This window comes from Dunckerocampus dactyliophorus, chromosome 4 (assembly GCF_027744805.1).
Source record: "Dunckerocampus dactyliophorus isolate RoL2022-P2 chromosome 4, RoL_Ddac_1.1, whole genome shotgun sequence".
Lineage (NCBI taxonomy): Eukaryota > Metazoa > Chordata > Actinopteri > Syngnathiformes > Syngnathidae > Dunckerocampus > Dunckerocampus dactyliophorus.
Window position 1 is genome coordinate 11,889,899 of NC_072822.1, and position 21,270 is coordinate 11,911,168.

A 21,270-nucleotide genomic window follows, 5' to 3' on the forward strand; every position below is an offset into this window, starting at 1 on the left:
TAAGCAGGTCCATAGCAGTTTGCAGCACTCTCACACATGCATACATGCAGCCCTGAATGGGAAATTGAAATGAAATGCTTTACATAATTTATGTTTATCATAGTGAAGTTGCACAATGTCTTTGGCTCTCATGTCACTCACTGATATGTGTCTTCGTTACGTTTCATGTCTCCAAGGTATATTCTGTTATCTCTGTCACTGTTTCTGTGAATTGTGTTAGCTTATTTCATTTCTTTATGCGCTGGGATAAAAACGGTATTCTGGTGAATTGCAGTCAAAGAAAAGGAGAAGAAGGCATTGCGATATCAACATGCAAAAAGAAGAGATGGGGCAAGTGAAAAATGACAGAGAAGCACAAGGGCAACATGTGTGCATGGGACCCTGCGTGAGAGTCATTTTACATGTTTTATTCCGCAGCTCATTGAATAAAGACATGTGAAGGCTTTTAGTGTAAAATGAAATCCTGCCACTGTCACATCCTGCCCGGGAGCATTTTAAAACGCTGGATTAGATCCCTCTCTGACAAAACTAAGCTTCTGCCTGGAGCACAACAAACACATGAATACAGAGCGATGAGGGAACAGAGCAGGCGCAACAAACAAGGAGGTGTGAGATTTAACAGAGCACACGTTGGAATAATTGAAGGTCCGCTGTCTGAGGCAGTCGATATCCTGAGGATTCTCCCCATAAAGATCCTTTGCTGCAATTCAGCCTCCCTTTGGAAGAGCACAGTGAAGTCACATGCTTTGAATAAAGAGAGACCACCCTGAATTTTAATGTACACAAATCTCCAGTAAAGTGCTTATTAGTGAGCTTTTCCTCTTATTAGCAGGTCTCAGTCTGAAATCACAGCATGAAGCTTCAGTAATGCATGTGCAGGCCTTCAAATCAGATCACTTTGTACAGTGATGAGACTACTAGCTTCACTGGAAATTATTTTCAAAAGACACAAGATTATTTCAGATCACTCCACATAGACTAGAATGCTGAGTCAAACCGTTGCTTATTTTTGGTATTCTAAGTTATGTACATGTATTTATTAACATACTACAGTACGGGACCGCTGTTAGGGTGCTGTCACACTGTCAACATCATGTTGTCTACGGTGTTGGTTTGGTTATGGTGAGGAAGGGATCCAACCTTGAACACTCCTTGAATATCTTATCTCACAGATTTTAATGGTGGCGTAACAACAGGTAGAGTGTTAACAGATGAGGCTGTTTACTTACCAAACGCATCCTTGGTTTAATATTTGCTCTTGCTTTCCTTTTGTTGTTTGATTGAAAAAACTCTTTTTATATCTGTGAAGGTGTAGTATTTTCTCAAGACCACCCATTAAAGCATAGTTGGCCATTTGCCGTTGTATTGCAGCCTGCTAGATTGTCTATATAACATTATGTTTAAACGTTAATCATGATTCGGAGTGCATGAGAAAGTGGAAAGGGAAACATTGCTGTTTTTGACCACATGATAGAAAGAAGAAAGGTCTACAAGAACGAGACAAGATTTTAAAAGCACAGTGAAAGAAATCTAACAAATATATGACAATGTATTGCAATCTACTAATTTAATGTGTACTACGTTACACTCTTTTCACTCTGTGTGTATGCTAGCGGCCCAGCCTCTACCCATTGAGACAAAGTGACTGTACGACTAACAAGAGAGCGCACTCCGTTCATGCCGTTATTCTATGGAACAAACGTGTCAAGGTGCTGAAAGCAATGCACAGACTGAATTCTTTTCCTGCTTGTTTGGAGGAAAACACACATGCATGCACATGGCAATATATTAGGGCCGGCAAAATGATCAAGTTTGTTTTCATTTATTGTGTGATTCATTCATGCATTATAGTCCCAGGCCTAGTACCCACGTGACATTTTTTTTGGAACAAGATGTCATTAAGAAGGGCCAATTTTGCTTCATGATGTGTTTCTACCATGCATATTTGCCATACAGTATTTATGTTATTGTGCCTTCTGCTGACCACTAAAAGAATTCAAAGGTGGGATTCTCCAGTCATGCCTGGGTAAATGAAATTGCAAAAAGTAACGGTCTAACAAACAAACTATATGACTGTGTAGTTTGCTTTAAAAAGGACATCATCGGTGTCATCATCAGTGTCAGTGCCACTGCTTAAACCCTAAAAGCCAAACATGAAACTGAATCATCTGCTCCTCCCTCAGGTGCCAACGCTTCAGCTCCTGACCAGTTGAGTTTGGCTCTCGCGTGGAACAGAGTTGACATTGCCCGCAGTCAAATCTTCATCTATGGGCAGCAGTGGCCTGTAAGAAACACTGTTGTATAATACTAATACATACTGTACATGTTTGCCTTAAATTGTCCAAATTATACAGTACTTTTAATTGAGACATTACACACCTGCCGTGCTATCAGTAATTGTATTGCCACAAAAATAAGATCTCCTCTTCCTCCAAGTCTCTGAAAAAGACCAATTGTCCAACTGTATATTTGGGATCTAGAGGTTTATACATGCAACTTTCCTTTGGAATTGTGTGATCATATGAATGAATATAGTAAAGATATCAGATTAAAGCCATTAATCCTTTCTATCTTTCATATCTGGACTAAATGGTGGATAACAGCTAAGGTTATGTGTTTACCTGTCCGTAGATACTGTAGTAATTTGCAGTTGATGCATGTACAAGCTATGATAACATCAGTATGCACCTCCATGCTTTGTTTTTGATCAGGTTGGTTCCCTGGAGCAAGCCATGCTGGATGCCTTAGTTCTGGACCGAGTGGACTTTGTCAAGCTGCTGATTGAAAATGGAGTCAGCATGCACCGGTTCCTCACCTTGTCCAGGCTGGAGGAGCTATACAACACGGTAAGAACAGCATCCAAGTCCTGATGATAATGTCCCATGGCAGACATATTGATCTAATCGTGTTATGTCTGCCCACAGAGGCACGGCCCATCCAACACGCTGTACCACCTTGTCAGGGATGTCAAAAAGGTATGACCATCACTAACGTCATTTTAGACAAACCCTACGGCAATGTTGGCTGGAGTGTTTGTGTATTGAAGACCACATGAAGCTTCTTTTTATTTGCGTCGTATTTTGTTTGTTTGTATTGGTGGTCCTAGTTGCTCTTAACTGCAAATAGAGGCTGGCTGTTCTCTTTCAGCTGGAGCTGCAGGCTGCAGTATCTGTGTAGCGCTGTGCATGATTCTCATCCCTCTGTCCACTTCCATTCACTCCTTCACTACTACTCTGTTCTTTCTCTAAGGCACACAGCACCACTGCAAACAAACACCACATGTATTAAAGAGTATTTTATTCACAGATTTTTGAATTTGAGAAAACAGCTGTGGAACTGCTGTGAGGCTGAGAAGGAATTACTCCAGTGTATGTGTTTTTATTTGTATGTATGTGACTTGAGTAGTCAGCTCTGCCAATAATTATTTTTGCACACAATGGTGCTATTTTCATCTTGGAGATGATGACATGTTTTCATCTACTTGTTGCAAGCACTATTTGCATTTTGATTTTGTTGCACACACAACTTGATTACAAAATAACAACTGTGAGCTTTTACATTCAGCACATGTCCTCTTGCCAATTAAGAGTGATCCCTCAGGTGGGAGATGATGGAGTGGTCACCATCAGCCGCACTGGCATCAAGAGGGGTTCATTAATTCAGGGGTTACTGATTGCTGTCGTAATGCATACTCCGGGAGTTGTTGGAAAGGTTGTGTGCTGCCGTCTTTAAAGCTATTATGTCTTCAAACACAACTTTGATGTAAAGCTAAATCTGAAGCTACATGCAAACACTTAAGTGCGTGGAAGGATAGCTTTCAGCTTTCACTGGACATTTCATTAGGCACTGTACACCTGCCTAGAGATGGGTACCATTCACATTTGAAACCGATACGTTACCGATTGGAAATCGTATTGGTACCAATTTTTGGTACTCTTTTGTGTGTTTATGTGGTATCCACCCATCCATCTTCTTTCGCTTATCCGAGGTCGGGTCGTGGGGGCAGCAGCCTTAGCAGGAAAGCCCAGACTTCCCTGTCCCCGGCTACTTCTTCGAGCTCCTCCCGTCAAATCTCGGGACATTCCCAGGCCAGTTGAGAGACAACATGTCCTGGGTCTTCCCGCCTTCCCACTCAGCTCGCTCAGCACCCGATCCCTTTGGCCCTTCCCATGAGTGGTGAGCTCATGGGAGGACCCATGGGGGACCCATGTTACCTATTCGGGCTATTCCCGGCTGGGCCCGATGGGTGAAGGCCCGGTCACCAGACACTCGCCATCATGCCCCACCTCCAGGCCTGGCTCCAGAGGGGGGCCCCGGTGACCCACGTCCAGACGAGGGAAATCTAGGTCCAAAGTTATTTCTCTTCATTAGGGTCTGATGAGCCACTCTTTGTCTGGTCCCTTCCCTAGGACCTGTTTGTCATGGGTAACGCTACCAGGGGCACGAAAGACCCCGAAAATTCCTAGGATCATTGGGACATGCAAACTCCTCCACCATGATAATGTGGTAATGGTATTTCAATGGTAATGATAATGGTTGGATTTATTTTTAATCTGCATACTGTATACATGTATATGTTACATTGGAATACATCACATATTAAAATTCATAATTCCACATGTCCAAAAAGCAGTAGGAAGAAGCTAAACTTATTTAATCCTACCCCCTACACTTAGGGGTAGTAGAGGTATTTCTTAGGGATAGTAGAAGTATTTCTTAGGGCTAGTATAGGTATTTTATCAATGCTGAATGCTTTGGCCAAGTAGTTCCTCCTGGAACACGGTCTGTTATGAGTCTTCTTGATGCATTCAGACTAGGTCATATACCTCTATTGCACTGCTCAGGTGCGCTAAGTGCCAGTGCCAATAATGAACTTGCTAGAAAACCTACCCTCAGTACATGTGGCTGGACGACTTGTTGTGTTCTAGGTAAATCATTAGGCTGAATAGAGCACTTGTGATTTATGAGCTGCCTGGACTTGATCCTAAGGCTGTTCTGGTAGGGCTTAGTTCTACACATGGTTTCCCAGCCATGCGTGCCCTCACCGCTTTTTCCTTTTCTTTGAAATACATTATGTGCAATTTTTTTCCCCTTCTTTTTGCCACCCCAGATACTCCCTTTCTGAGCATCAGCGAACCATTAGAGTAGCATCTCCGTTTCACATTAATTGCTAATACATTTGTTCACTGTATTCAACATGTACCCTTTACTAATTCTCAAATAACATAAGAACATTAAAAGGCAGTGTAACAATGTATTAGAGTAGGAGTTTGGGTTTTAAATCAATATAGATAAAATATATAACATTTAAAATAAATAAATATATCATAATAAGTGATGAAATGTTAATAGTTGACAGAAACATTGTTCGATAATGAGTGAGTATAGACAATGGAATGCTTCAAGTAGTCCTAATACATGAAGAGTAAGTGCAAAAGTCGTTAGACGTAGCATTGTATGTACACTGTGGTGCAGGACTCTTCTTCCTTTACTTTGTCAATAACTGCTTCTACTGTTTCTTGAAATGGCGCATTTTATTGCATTGCTTGAGTTGTATACTCAGTCCGTTCCATAACTGGATTTCACATACTGATATGCCGAAGATTTTTAGCGTTGTTCGCACGCATAATGTTTGAAGCAAAATTGCTCCGAAAGGTCATATTTTTCCTTCCTTGTTGAGAAGAATTGTATCACATTTTTGGGTAGCAGGTTATTGTTTGCTTTATGCATAATTTTGGCTGTTTGAAAGTTTACCAGATCAGTAAATTTTAATAATTGTGATTTTGTATATTTTTAATGTGGGATTTCCAGCTCATTTTGTCATCAATGATGACACCTTTATTTTCCTTCACCCTGTCGATGCACACGCTGTCTATTTGCATTTGTGCATGAATATCCTTTCTGTTATTACCAAATAACTAAAATGAAACCAATAACCAATGACTAAATTAATATTTGAGTTTTACTTAGGTCCAGGATGGGGCTGTTACTTTGTATTCAACTGTGAATACAAAAATAAAGTTTTGGTGTTAAAATACGGCTGTCTGATATGACTCTAAGTCTTCAGGTGTCATGTCACATACTGTTTGCAATAAATGGCTTACTCATTTCTTTTTTTTTTTTTCAAACTCCCAAACTCTTCTTTTTGCAATGTAAAAGTCTACTTAGAACCTCCTTAAAATCCAAAATGTAAATTCTTGCAATTTTTCTTAAAATTTGAATCAACAGTGTATTTGGCTCTGTGAAGTGCCTAGCTAATTATTAAGTGTCAGATTACACCACCAAGTAATTTTTTGTTGCCTGTCAGAAAATGTGTATACTGTACAATTGAGCAGTTCCGAATTTGGCATTATCGTCATGTTACAATCAAGTTAGAGTTTCTCCTGATTTCTCACTGTCTTTTTTTGTAAGCGACTACACAGAACCACTATTATGTTCATACCACAAGCTAAGCAGAGCTGCAGTTTTGTTGGATGCATAGATGGTCATACATCATTCCATTACCTCCAAGCCACAGAGGACATTAGAGAAAAGTGGATTCATTTTATCCATGATTGTTAGCCATTCCTGTTAGGGCTTCAGACCTTGTTCTAGAGCTCAGGGGAGCTCCGTCTTCTGTTCCAAGGCTGAAGTCTGTAAAGTCTTTACTTCAAAGCCAATCTCCTTCTTTCCCTCCAGTGTAGAAATAAGACTCGGGCTGTAGTTTTTTGGGTTCAACTTGTATTTGTCTTTACTACTCACTCGCTTCGCTTGCTCACATCGCTTCTGACTGCTACATCAGTAGAGGGGGGCGGGAAGAGCTGTGGCTCATTTGCATGAGACAGGATGGCTCCCCAAAACGGCTGCTCTGTTTAGAGGGGTTTTACGTGTGGTTTATTTCTTGATCTTTGTAGTATTTTGACCAAAGCATGTGACAAGCATGCTATTAAAACAACTAGGGTTTAATCTGTGAAAAACAATTAGAATATTTGTCCTTTTTGTTATTAACTGAACAAAACTGAATGAAATTTTTGAATTTTTGATGCTGCTCCTCACTTAAGTTGTACAGGTGAGCCTAATATTGTGTCCAGGGAATGTTTATAGCAGTAGTCTCCAATGTTTTTCCTTGTGAGAGCTACTTTTACAAAATGAAAATGGCCAAGAGCTCCTCATTTTTGTAACATTTATTTTCATAGCTTATTTTAAACCCAAACAAACTGAATATGCTTGTTTTACCAGAACGTTAACAAAATGCCGGTGTCCACAACTCACATTTTGTATCTCAGAATGCATTTCTTTCTAGTGTTCTCACATTATTAACTGAAAACCTGAATGAAAAGCAGGCTTGCGAGTGCCTCTTGTGGTTGTGAGGGGCTACCTGGTGCCCGCAGGCACCGTGTTGGTGGCCCCTGGTTTGCTATCAAAGAATAATATCATTTAGATTTTAACACCATCCCCGCATTGACTCACCATGCCGTTTTTATATCTTGTTCACATGTAGACAAGACACCATTACAGTCTTCACGTGGCCTTTTGCTGTGTATTTTGACACAGAAGCAGGTGTTATTCTGGTAACTGCCAGTGAAGGTTGTTCTTGGGCGGGGGGGTGTAATGTGGTCCAATCATTGCATTGTGTGAAGGCCCCAGTAAGAAACACACAGATTGGCTTTGTGAGCTGCAGCTGCTCAAGCAGAAATGGACTTTTCTGCAGAATAAATCAACACTGGCGGTTCATGCTGGGTGACAACACACTTGGTGCTCCCAGATTGCAGCATGGGTACAGTAGTAACCTGCATTTTTACAACTTTTTTTAGCCACATAAAAAATGTAGTATTCCAATAATGTGATATATTTTAAAAACGTTAATCGAAAGTACACTACTTGATTTTTAAACTTGAGTTTTAAACTACTCTCTTTCTTTGACTTACTCTGTTTCTTTTTCTTTTTACTCTGTTCTTTAATTGGTTCCAGACCCGACCGTGATAAGTGAATTTCCACAAAGTAGGATTCCTTGTTTACAGTATAAATGGAATCTTTTTGTAGTTACAGCATAGAAAACCTGTTGACAGCCTTCTAAATATGGGTTCTAACATCAGTAGAGACATGAAATAATACCCCTGTAGTCACCTTTACTGTTGTATTACCCAAAATAGTACACTCGTGTGTGTTACTGTAAACGCGTTCCCTAGGGGAACCGAGTGAGGGGCAGACAGGAAGTGTTGGGGTTTAAGAGATGAGTTTCAGCTTTGCGTGGGTAATGGCCTGCTGCATTAGCCCATGCTTTTATTGGGGATTATTGTGCCTGTTGTGAGATAATTCAAACCTGCAATAAAAGCCTATGCGTGTGTCTCACCAAACATTACAGTAACATTACTGACACCTAGTGACCAGTGTAGAATACAACATATCATCAACGTCTTTGAATGCCGATATTTGTATTTTGCTTCATTTTGCCATTTTTATCTTTGATACGTAAAATTTGCTTTAATATGCATCTATTTTTACTAATAATAGGCCATATTCAACCACGAAACAGCATGGTTTGTTAATTAATATATTTTTGGGAAACCATGATAGAGCGAAGCTGCGAAATTCGAAGCGTGAAGTGGCAACGGAGGACTGCATTCCTATCAAAAACATACGTAATAGACACCATTCCCCCAATTCATCATGAAAAAATAACCCCACACCTCAAATAGACACCTACATTTCTCCCTTGGGAAAAAAATAACAAATGGTGCTACAATTACCTTTTTTAATTACCATATGTGACAATAGACCCCGCCTCCACAGCAGACATGGCATCTGTAAAGCTTTACAGGGTAGTGCTGCTGTATGCAGCGTGGAGAATTCCAGAGCACAAAAATCCTGATTATTGTGATACTATATTGTAAATGAGTGTTATTATTTATCTGTTGGAAAACAACATGCGTTTGTTCAAATAAAGGCCTTTCATTAATAAATGACTTACCCCTAATAGCTGCGTGCTACTGTCTGCACTGGCATGCACTCGGCACAGTAAATTCACACCCTTGGCCAATACATAAGGAAATACGGTACTATGGAATTGTGATGACCTCCGATGTCCAGCTAAGTAGAGCTGATATGAGTGTTTTTGTTAAGGACAGTGGGTGGGGCATCATGATGATACCTGACTTTACATGACGGGACTCCATTATACCTTATTGTTACCTACACCACTTACCGCTGACCCTCCATCATATCACCCCTCTCTTCCAGGCTAATGAGTCTTTCTTTTTATTAAGTCTTTAAAAGCAAATTAACTAGGTTTATAGCTTTTTAAAATGTCCTTCTCAAATGATATACGCCCTTTAAATCACCTCTACATATTCAGGGCTTTGGAAGTGTCATTTGATGTCAGACAGCTGGAGATCTACAGTAGTGTGTTTCTCTGGACACTTGAGTTTAGTTTCAAACATTGTTTCAAATATGCCGTCTTGTTTATTCTTCTAACATAAAGCACAAACTTGTCCAGCAAAAACAATTTAGCGCAAAGGGCTGGAAGAGAGATCTTGTCCGTCTTGTACTGTTTCTCATTTCCCCTGCTCGTGCTTATCGTGTCCTCTACTCACTGATACTGTGTGTTCTTTCCAAGCGAGAATATCCAGGGTTCAGTTGGATCTACTTCAAGGTGAATTTGATAATCATGTTTTATTTCATAGCCAAACTCAGTTTGATGTGGATTTTTTTTGCAGTGAGTGTGTACTTTACCTGCCTTTCTTATTGAGTTGGCAAGAACTTGTTGCCTGTTAACACTGTCTGCTTTTGTAGGGAAACCTGCCCCCAGACTACCGCATCAGCCTCATCGACATCGGATTGGTCATTGAATACCTCATGGGCGGGGCCTATCGTTGTAACTACACCAGGAAGAGATTCAGGACTCTGTACCACAACCTTTTTGGACCAAAGAGGGTGAGCAAATTCACGTCACATTCCTGTAACATATAGTTTATTTCTTTGTACAAGTCATTAATAATAATTACAATACACCATTTGATCAAATTAGCCCTGATAAGTACATGATGGATAATGTAGGCAAATAGTTTAACAGCAAATTAGCATTTACATTTAAGCACCATGTGTGATATGCCTGAATGAGCGGCGAGTGCAGGAGACCTTAGCGTGTAATTGTGCAGGCAGTAAAGGGGGAAACAATCATATTAGCGACGCCCGGAGCTGCAAACTGTAGCAGCTCTTTTAGTTTATAGCTTTTAGCTGATGCAATCGGAGTCACATGTCCTCAGCTTAAAAAAATAAGCCTATGTCTTCACAGGAGCAGAAAAGGGTTTTCTATATACAGCGGAGCCTCTAAGGTCAAACACCATCCATTCAGGGACGCTAATCGACCTCCAATTTTTTTTCATTGCATAACGCTTTTTCCCATTGAAAATAATCAACATTTTAATAGTCCGTTCAAGAGTCAAATTGTCACCATTAGGGATGGTTCATTTTACTCTTAAAAAGAAAAAAACTTTTGATATCAAGTGGAGGCACTGGCCAATCAGTGGGTAGCTAGTTAGCGTAGCCATACCATAGCAATAATCCATCCATCCATTTTCTATGCCGCTTCTCCTCATCAGGGTCGCGGGGAATGCTGGAGCCTATCCCAGCTGACTTCGGCCAACAGGCGGGGTACACCCTGGACTGGTTGCCAGCCAATCGCAGGGCACATATAGACAAACAACCATTCACACTCACATTCATACCTATGGACAATTTAGAGTCACCAATTAACCTAACATGCATGTTTTTGGAATGTGGGAGGAAACTGGAGTACCCGGAGAAAACCCACGCACACACGGGGAGAACATGCAAACTCCACACAGAAATCCAAAGCAGTCAGTGTACCCACATTTCTTTAATTAACGGCTGTTCAATCAATCATGCATTAGTATGGTCACCATTTGAGTGGTCTACAAAGCAGAGCTGCATTTGAAGTATCATGAATGGGCAGCATCCAGCAGCTTCATACAAGCTATTACAACATTGGTTCTGTTGCTGCTGTGTTGTATAATATACTTATTCATAAATTACCATGTGGTCAAAGAGAGCTACCTTTTCCTTTCCACATTCGTTAGTAAAGTTCATTTTTGGAGTCTATATTATCAAATGTTTTTATATTTCAGAAGCAACAGTCTCTCTCCAGTTATCACTTGCTGCCAATTAATGCCCGGGCCTTCTTTGCGGTTTAGGTAAACAAAGACCATGTATAGCAATTACAGTTTAGTCATGTTCTTATATCACATGCAATTGAAAGTAGTCCTTATTTTGGAATATGTGTTGCTAAAGAGTCACAAAAAGCAAAGAAACAAACAAAGCAGTTTTTCTGATATCTCGCCTGGTGACGTTTTGACCTTTAATTTTTTACATGACTTTTAAGGCTTTTTTCTTTTTTTTTTTGGTGAAATTCCAAATTATGCAACCTTTAGGCGTTTGAATTCTGGAGATTCCGCTGTATACACAATTGCAATTGAAATTGCATGTTGAAAAATAAACAATATTTTATCTTATTAATGTATAACTGCAGCCAGTGAGCCAATAGAATAGCCAATAGAATAATTCAGAGCGTTCAAACTGTTGCACGTGTTTGTTTCCTAAAAAGAAACGCTGTAAACCAGGGGTGTCCAAAGTGCGGCACACAGGCCAATTTTGGCCCACAGCTTTCCTTGTGGCATACAACGGAAGCTTGGTTAGTGTCATTAATCTGTTCCAGAAAGTCTGACTCACACTGAAACATACTCTAACCGAATACATTTTTCCCATAAGAAATAATGCGAAGCCAATTACCCCGCTCCAGATGGCCAAAAATGTGAACACAAAACACTCCTTTACCTCCCCCAAGCGCAAGGATTTGGATGAAACTCAAATGGATTTAGGTGACATTTTCAGGAATTGTCGGAAAAGGGATATGGAAGAACTGACTGCATTTTGGGGGTGATCCGGATCAAGGTCTGCATCTAGGATATTTTTAAAGGATTCTTTAACATTGCAAGATTTTCGGCATTTGTGCATGTAACAAAAAAATGTCAATGTCAATGTCAAAAGGTCAATGACTTTCGGTTCTAGGTTCCATGCTAACACACTGCCAACATGCTAACATTTTACGAACACAGTTGGTGTCACACAGTGTATTAATATTAAATTCATATTAATATTATATTGTACACTAACCGGGAAATGTATGTGACCCAAGGCACAAGTTTTGCGTAAACGTTCTACGTAAACTGAAAAATACGTTAACTAGGGCGTACGCTAACCAAGATTCCACTGTATTCTACAATTACAATTAATTTGTTATTAATCAGCTATATTATTAGCTATTACACTAATTTGCTTTGTCACTTATAACGCTAAGCTATGTTTCGTTTTAAAAACTAATAAAACTACAGTTGTCCCTCGCAATATTGTGGTTCGATTGTCGCTCCCTTGCTTTTTTCAAAAATGTAATAATAAATTATGGCTGTGATTGTGATTGTGATTGACTATGGCATATTATTAGTCAAAATTTATTGAAAGACAAAGGTAGGATACTGGCCATGAGGAGTCAGTCATGTTCCCTTATTGAGACATGACATTAGACATTAGTCCCACTGCATGGAGTCAGCCATGGCATGTCTGACATGGTAGAGTGAAGAAGTTCTCCTCCCATTCCATGTGGAAGTGGTAAGTTTTTGGCTTCTTTATCCTTCTCCCCCACTCAGTTTTAAACCCTTTTTAAAATTTGGAATATAATTCAGTAAGTAAATTGGTGGCAAACTACCTTAATTTCCGGACTATAGAACTCACCGGTATTTAAGCCACACCCACTACATTTAAAGAGAAAAAAGGATTTGTCCATAGATAAACGGCACCGGTCTACAAGCCGCATGTTTCCACGTCATGACATGGGATATTTAGTCCACAGAAAGATGTTACACACAGAGATTAAACATAAACAGTAGACCAACAGAAACGTTTCACTGTCATTGCCGTCTTGATTCTTCTCTTTAAAAGACCAGTCATCTTGTTGAATGAGTTAGAACATGGAACCTGGCCCAGCAAGGTGCACTGTGGTCGGACACACTCTCCAATTGGCCGATGTGCCGCCCCGGCAAGGTTGAGAGCTGGTGGAACCACCTGGCCTGGCCCAGCAAGGTGCGCTGTGGTCAGACACTCTCTTAGCACCCCGGTGTGCAGCCACGGAGGTCGGTAGGACCAGGATATAGAGCAATTGGAGCCACCTGCCTAGCAAGGTGCACTGAAGTTGGGCATGCTCTTCGAGCAGCCCCGATGTGCCGCCATGTTCTGGGAAGCAAGTGTCTCTTCTTCAGATATTTGCATTACCGAGACTATACAGTAACTACACCGGTCACATTTGATATTACGGTTCACTGAACGGACGTCCTGACACCTCTCCACACATTCTCCATGATGAGCGTGCTGCTCGGAAGCACACAGGATGTCGCGAGACCAGCGGCTTACACAATTAAATTACAGTAGTTAACTCGTTACCTCGCTAATGGTTACAGCCATGGCCGTCGCTCGTGTCCCTGCAGTGATCCTGTAGCCAGCACATTACAGTTGAGCAATGTGTTGTAAACAGAGAACAATAGGAGTGTAAAGGTGGCTACAGGGGTGTTATTTCATGTCTAACATGCTCTGTTAATGGTAAAGATTCCATTTAGAAAGTCATAACCAGGTTTTCTATGCTCTAACTGGGAAAATGTTCCAGTTATTTATACTGACTCCTACTTATTGCGGTCGGGTCTGGAATCAATTAACCGCGATAAACGAGGGATGACTGTATTTGCACAAAAGCTGAGCAGTTTTATGCTTTGCATTTTGGTCCCTTATTGTACTGAAAATGAACCAAGGTAACTACCATTGCACTCCTCATGCTTTGTATTGTTTCAACTGTGTGTCGACATGAACGATTGTTTAATAATCGGAATTGTCTTGATGAGCAGACACTTGATAGAACATGAAGCCCAGAAACAAACAAGTGATATTATGTGCCATACATTTTGCTGGTTGTTTGTTTGCGCCACGCACACACTTTCCTTATGAGCTATATGGCCATGCTGTTTAACCCTCTTGTACTGCCTCATACCTTATGCACAGGTATGAAGAATAAAAAAAATGTACACATGAAATGCCATGATTCTGCTTGACGATGCACCCTTGTGTGTGTGAATGCGTGCGTATGGGGTTGTCATGTGCCTGTTCATCTATGTGCATGTCTGCAATGGAAGAAGCAAAAGCAGCTTGATGGAGGAAGATGGAGATTAAAGCAAAGAAACACTGATAGTGCGAGTGAGAACGTGTGATCACATAGTCACACACATGCCAGCACATAAACACGTTAGGTAAGAACGAAGATGCAGATATCAAAATCCCCAAAGGAAACCAAGCTATTTTTACCAACTGGGATGATAGCTCATGAATACATAATGCAAACAAGTCCCTCTTTAATACAGATACACATTACTGTAGCTACTGTATCCACCAATGCACAATGCTGCTTTTACACAACCTCTTACACCAGCAACACATTGTTCCATAAAATACATCCCAAAAGGTGTTGTTCAGTTTCTTCATGTTCTTGTTGCCTTTTTAGCCCAAAGCCTTGAAACTGCTGGGGATGGAGGTGAGTGTTCCCATCATGGTCATTCCTTCACTATCCATCCGCTTCTTCTTCCTCCTCTTCCTCTAAATTGTTCTTCTTAAAAATGTGTGCTGATTTGTGTTCTGTGTCTCAAGTCAGTCATTGTCTTGTTTTTTCACAAAGTCATCAATGTGTCATTGCTCCAGACAGTGTAATTATATGAGTCCCTTTATGATTCAGCTATGATGTCTGAAGAGCCTGTTCTCACAAGGAATTAGTAGGATTCATACAGAAGTCATAAATGTACTTGATGATGTTTTTTTTCAAGCGGAACCACTAAAAGTTGGTCACTCCTGAGGTCATACAATTCACAAATCAACCAGAACCAGAACCCAGGAAAAATATGCAACTCTAGTTACTACTATACTACTACACCAGTGGCAGGCGGTGCATTTGGTCCCTGGGCCTTCAGTGGGGACCCAATCCGCCTCTTAATACCACTACTATCATGTCACAATTTTACAAACTGTCAATAATATATAAAAACGCAATATAACAACGCGTGGCATTCTAGAATTGGGGAAGAATACCGTTATTATTGAAGCAAGAAACCCAGTTAACCCTTTATTGTCGAATACAACTCCAAACCTCTACACTACAACATTATCTGGAGCAGTTCTGAGTCCATCTATATCTAAGAATGTGGAAAAAACGTAAAAGATATAAAATACGCACCACTCACTCATAAGCACTGGTTTGGAAGACCTCCGATTAACAACAATGTGTCTATCTCCTTTCTTCGTGATCGGAACAGGATCAATTAAGCAATGCACTGTTTATGTGATGATGTGTTTAAGCGCACTGCGTAACTCTGAGTGTTAGGCATAGGCTTTCAGACATCAACCAATCAGAGGACGGAAAAATGCGATGCTACTAGATCCTCTCGTGAGGGGAGTCTGAAAGCTGATTGGTTCAAGAAACATCCCCGTTGCTAATAGTGTTTATGTGAGAAGGACCAGCACTACTGATTTTGAAGGCCGTGGTTAGCTTATATTGACATGGCAACTCATAGAAGCTGAAATCTGATTGGACAAAAAAATCTAACATACACTGCTGGAAGCAGTGCAGCCAAGAGACGTGCTACTAAATGAAGGTAATAGACTGTCGGGAATACATTTAGACAATTTCATGAAAGAAATACAATACTAGAATTTAAGTTATAAATGTAGGTGAGAGTTTATGATAGTGTTTAGGGCAGCAGAGAAGGCTTTGCCAGCCCTGACTGCACACCACTGTACTATACTAAACTACACTGGAGTATAAATTACTATGTGCTGTGTTTTGATTTTTCTTTGGATTTTTCTTAGCTTTTTTTGTTTTGTTATTTTAACATTAGCATCCTAACTCCTCCGCCATTGTTTGCTAACTTGACAACAACCATTGAGACACGTTTTTCCAGCGGGTCTTGATCTCTTCAGGTCACTGGTGCATATGAGTGGCAGAAAGAAGAGCTGTAAGCTGAAAAGCTGCATTTGTTTGGCACCAAATGCTGGTTTGCGTGTATAAATGTCTAGACCTCAGATATAAGACGTGCCGTTGTTTTCATATTTCTTTGTCCATTATTTCTGATGTCTCAGAATGGATTGTTTGATTTTAGAGGTTCCATTGTATAGCATTCTTGTGGCAAAGTAGCACTTGTGCAAACTGTCCACCATGTGTGGACTTGCTTTTTTGTGTGCATCATTGTGGGTAATTTGCAGATCCAGGCACTTATGTTGCATGGTAAATAGTCCAGTTGCACTAATTTTTATGACTTTCTACTAAATTCTCGTGAGAACAAAATGGTCTGAGCTCACAGTTGCTCTGAACGGAGTGAGCAATGACCCAGTGTGTACTTCCACTGTGTAGTTGCTGCACTTGTATGTGAATTGCATGACCTTTTAGCAATTTGCTATCTGTCTTCTTGTCAGCATATTTTCCGCCTTACTTGATGTGTGCCTGCAAATGTCTCCTTGTTATCAATCAACCTCAAACAATATGTCACATTTGGAGCTGTTACTGGCTCATTGCAAGCACGATGTATTCTACTGCAGTGTACTGACATATTTCATCACCCAATCCTATGTCTCCAAGCAAGCGAATTAGAGGTAGCTGTCAGATGTCTGTAATTGACATAACAGCAGTAGCAAAGTAATCAGTATCTCAATGATGACCTGCTGCCGTGTTAGGCACAAACTGCCGTCTTTCCGGAGACAGCGGGTAAATCTCAGAACACCAATAACCATTTTTCAAACACCAGGGAGGGAAATTAGATTGTAATTATTTGAGTGTTGTAGTCAAAAGCATACCTAAGTGTTCTCCATAGACTGATTTTTCTTCTGCACTTAAACACATCATGTGGAAGAGAATTGACTTTTTAAGAAAGTCTCATATGGACAAGCATTCATATGCAAAATGTAACATACTGTATTTAGTATTGTAACTGTGAGGACCGCTACGTCTGCTGTCCTGATGTATGATAATGAGCATCATTCATAATCATTGCCTGCAGGAAGAGTCTACATAGCTGTCTATCTTTTCCTCCCCCTGTCACATGTCACGGATTCCCACCAGGATGACATGCCAATCCGAAGGGGCCGGCAAAAAACGACACGCAAGAGAGAGGAGGAGGTGGACATCGATTTGGACGACCCAGAAATTAACCACTTCCCTTTTCCCTTCCACGAGCTGATGGTATGGGCCGTCCTGCTGAAACGTCAGAAGATGGCACTGTTCTTTTGGCAGCACGGCGAAGAGGCCATGGCCAAAGCCTTGGTAGCATGCAAACTGTGTAAGGCCATGGCCCACGAAGCGTCCGAGAATGACATGGTGGACGACATCTCACAGGAGCTGAACCACAACTCCAGGTGGGTGATAGATGCTCACACAAATGCACTTCTTTGACAGGAAAATGACCTGATTCCGATTTCTCAAGCTCCGAGGGGACAGGCATGACATACATACAGAAATCTAATGACATGCATCATCGTTATTTAAGGACATGCATTGGAGACGATGGTAATCATCTGGGGGGGAATATTCTGCTTACAGAAATAACTTAATATAGAGGACATTTTGTTTGGCCAATCTATGTATCGATCTATTTAGCTAGCTGGGTGGATAGTTACAAACTCATCTTACACCACCAACATCAATATACCGTGGTGTGGGAAATCGTTTGCCCCCTTCCAGATTTTTCATGTCTTATCACAGTAAGAGCTTACTGCAAGGTGCAGTACAACTCCGTGGTGAGAGAACCCACCTCAGCCGTGCATCTCAGGACCTGCGCACATGCGCACATGTGATCTTTTGCACGTTTATCACACTTAAATGTTTTAGATCATCAAACACATTTAAATATTAGACATTCACAGCACAACTGAACACAAAATTGAGTTTTTAAATGAAACTTTTTATTATTAAGGGAGAAAAAAATCCAAACCTACATGGCCCTATGTCAAAAAGTGATTGCCCCCTACCTTAATAACTGGTTGGGCCACCCTTAGCAGCAACAACTGCAATCAAGCATTAAATTGCAATGAGTCTCTTACACGCTGTGGAGGAATTTTGGCCCACTCATCTTTGTAGAATTATTGTAATTCAGCCACATTGGAGGGTTTTCTAGCATGAACCACCTTTTTAAGGTCATGCCACAGCATCTCAATAGGATTGAGGTTAGGACTTTGACTAGGCCACTCATCATTGTCCTGCTGCAGAACCCAAGTTGGTTTCAGCTTGAGGTCACGAACAGATGACTGGACATTCTCCTTTAGGATATTTTGGTAGACAGTAGAATTTGTGGTTCCATTTATCACAGCAAGTCTTCCAGGTCGTCAAGCGGCAAAACAGCCCCAGACCATCACACTACCACCGCCACATTGTACTGTTGCTACGATGTTCTTTTTCTGAAAGGCAGCGTTACTTTTACGCCAGATATAATGGGACACACACCTTCCAAAAAGTATTTTCCCAAAGGTCTTGGTTGTTTTCTGGTAAGATTGAGACAGGCCCTAGTGTTCTTTTTGTTCAGCGGTGGTTTTGTCCTGGAACTCTGCCATGCAGGCTCTTTTTGCCCAGTGTCTTTCTTATGGTGGAGTCATGAACACTGACCTTAACTAAGGTAAGTAAGTCCTGCAGTTCTTTGGATGATGTTGTAGGTTCTTTTGTGACCTCTTGGATGAGTCGTTGCTGCGCTCTTGGGGTAATTTTGGTTGGCCGGCCACTCCTGGGAAGGTTCACCACTGTTGCATGTTTTCACCATTTGTGGATCATGGCTCTCACTGTGGTTCGCTGGAGTCCCAAAGCTTTAGAAATAGTTTTATAACCTTTTCCACACTGATTGATCTCAATTCATCCATTTCCACACAGGGCCATGTAGTTTTGGATTTTATTCTCCCTTAATAATAAAATGTTTCATTTGAACACTGCATTTTGTGTTCAGTTGTGTAATTGACTAATATTTAAGTTTGTTTGATGATCGGACACAATTAAGTGTGACAGACATGCAAAAAAATAAAAAATCAGGAAGGGGGCAAACACTTTTTCACGCCACTGCACATTATCAGGATGCTTCATAGGTACACCTGCAAAGTCCAATGTGTGGTGCAGAAATTAATTGAAACATTTTGTCCATATCTCGTGTAACTAAATAAACCACAAAATGATCTACCTCTCAGCATGATGCTGTACAACAGAATACATGTGTGTATAACCACCCTAGCCATTTTAAATTGTGTCTCGTGGGTGGAAGTGTTTATGTGCAAATTTAATTTAGAATTTCAAGCAGATGGTCAGTGATGCCTGGACCAGTTTCATGTAATCCTTACATGTTGGGCACAAGGCGCATTACTCCCTCTATTTGTGTCTTTATGTGACTGTTTATTTCATGTATACTATTTCCTAGAGAGTTTGGCCAGCTGGCAGTGGAACTTCTGGACCAGTCCTATAAACAGGATGAGCAGATGGCCATGAAACTCCTGACATATGAGCTGAAGAACTGGAGCAACGCCACCTGCCTGCAGCTGGCGGTAGCGGCCAAGCATCGGGATTTCATTGCGCACACCTGCAGTCAGATGCTGCTGACAGACATGTGGATGGGACGACTGCGTATGCGCAAGAACTCTGGACTGAAGGTAAAAGAAGTGAGGCGGCCACTGGGGGAAAAAGAGAAATGCAATAAGCAACAGGCCTTACAATGCAGTCTAATATTTAGACATCATCATAGGTTATTTGAAGAGAGAAATTAGACCGTCTCCACAATTTTTGCATGCGCTGGTCACAACATTAGGTACACCTCATGTAGTTATTTGATTTGTAATTCAAACTAAACAATGTTGCTGTACCATTTGCATTCTGGTATCCACATTTATATCAATTTTATAATTGAAATCTTCTCACGGGACAATAGTATAGAAACGACACTTGGAGGTGTCAGCTTGTATAGCACTTGCATAGCACGATATAATTATTAATTATTAATTATTATCCACGGTTATTATCCATTATTGTCTAAATAGCTGGCAACGCAAGTGAGTAACAATATAATTGTGTCTTGATTACAGTCAAGCATAGTGGTGGTAGTGTCATGGTCTGGGGCTGCATGAGTGCTGCCAGGTGTGTGGTTCGTTGAAGATGAATTCCAACATGTACTGTGACATTGTGAAATATCAGAGGTTTTCCAACATGATAGAGATACCACACTACACCATACTCCAAAATGACAACTGCCTTGCTGAGGAAGGTGGAGGCGGGTGGCCGCCTGAGCACCTGAGCGGCATCCTCATATGGAGGTTACAACCTGTGCAGCTTTGGTAAATTTCGCGCCCAAGAGGATTAAAGCAATGCTCGACAACAATGGTGCTCACACTAAATAGTGACACTTTGGTCACACTTTGGACATGTTCACTGTGAGGTGTACTCACTTGCGTTGCCAAATATTTAAAAATCATGGCTGTACTGACTACTGTAAGTCACTAAGTTGTATAATTTGTATAGTATTGCCTCTTGAGAAATGGTTGTTGAAATGTGAGAGGTGTATTCGCTTTTGTGACATACTGTATTGTGCAGGTGTACTAAGTGTAAAGTGTCCATAGGTGAAGAATGTACTTCGTTGTGATGTGACTCTTTTTACTTTCTGGTTTAGAATTTTCAAATGTTATAATTAATGGGCAGTGCCCATAATGGTGAGAGTTCAGTGCATCATATCAGTCATCATTAATGACACTAATCAATCGTTAGCCATGAACTTCCCCCATAACTTTGTTAGTTAAAGTCCTCCAATCATCATCTGAAGCCAAAGGGAACAGATGAGCTGACCTTGATTACAAGAAAGCCTTGAAAATGCGCCCCACATATTTTACATTTTAGGCCCGTGTGGTGAGCTTTCATTCAACCCTTAGGGGCCACGGACACATTTTCAGTGTACTGGAGCTTTAGTTGTGTCACTGCCAAGTCAATAATCAGCTCTCTTACAGTGCTGATACCGCTGATGGGCAAAATACACTTGGGAGGGTGGCGTTTTTTTTCAATATAAAATTACATTTCTTGACTTCTTGTGCTATGGAGTTTAAGGTGGATTAGAGACTCATTTATAACAGCCTGTTGGCTTGGGGGTTGTCAGGGCGCAGTCAATGGGGGGTGGCCAGTCA

General features: G+C 40.9%; 1 protein-coding gene across 16 annotated transcripts in view; it reads left to right on the plus strand.

Annotated features, from left to right (window-relative positions):
• trpm3 (transient receptor potential cation channel, subfamily M, member 3) overlaps positions 1-21,270 on the plus strand; it is a 182,423-nt gene that overhangs the window by 138,729 nt on the left and 22,424 nt on the right. For 9 of the 16 annotated variants that reach the window (XM_054772858.1, XM_054772855.1, XM_054772854.1 and 6 more), the window contains 7 exons: positions 2,184-2,284; positions 2,712-2,846; positions 2,925-2,975; positions 9,772-9,912; positions 14,597-14,626; positions 17,198-17,490; positions 19,527-19,755. In XM_054772858.1, the coding sequence (XP_054628833.1) occupies positions 2,184-2,284; positions 2,712-2,846; positions 2,925-2,975; positions 9,772-9,912; positions 14,597-14,626; positions 17,198-17,490; positions 19,527-19,755 (980 nt within the window). Of the gene's footprint in view, positions 1-2,183; positions 2,285-2,711; positions 2,847-2,924; positions 2,976-9,595; positions 9,632-9,771; positions 9,913-14,596; positions 14,627-17,197; positions 17,491-19,526; positions 19,756-21,270 lie in introns of all 16 variants that reach the window. The other 7 variants (XM_054772853.1, XM_054772862.1, XM_054772864.1 and 4 more) reach the window with 3 other exon arrangements.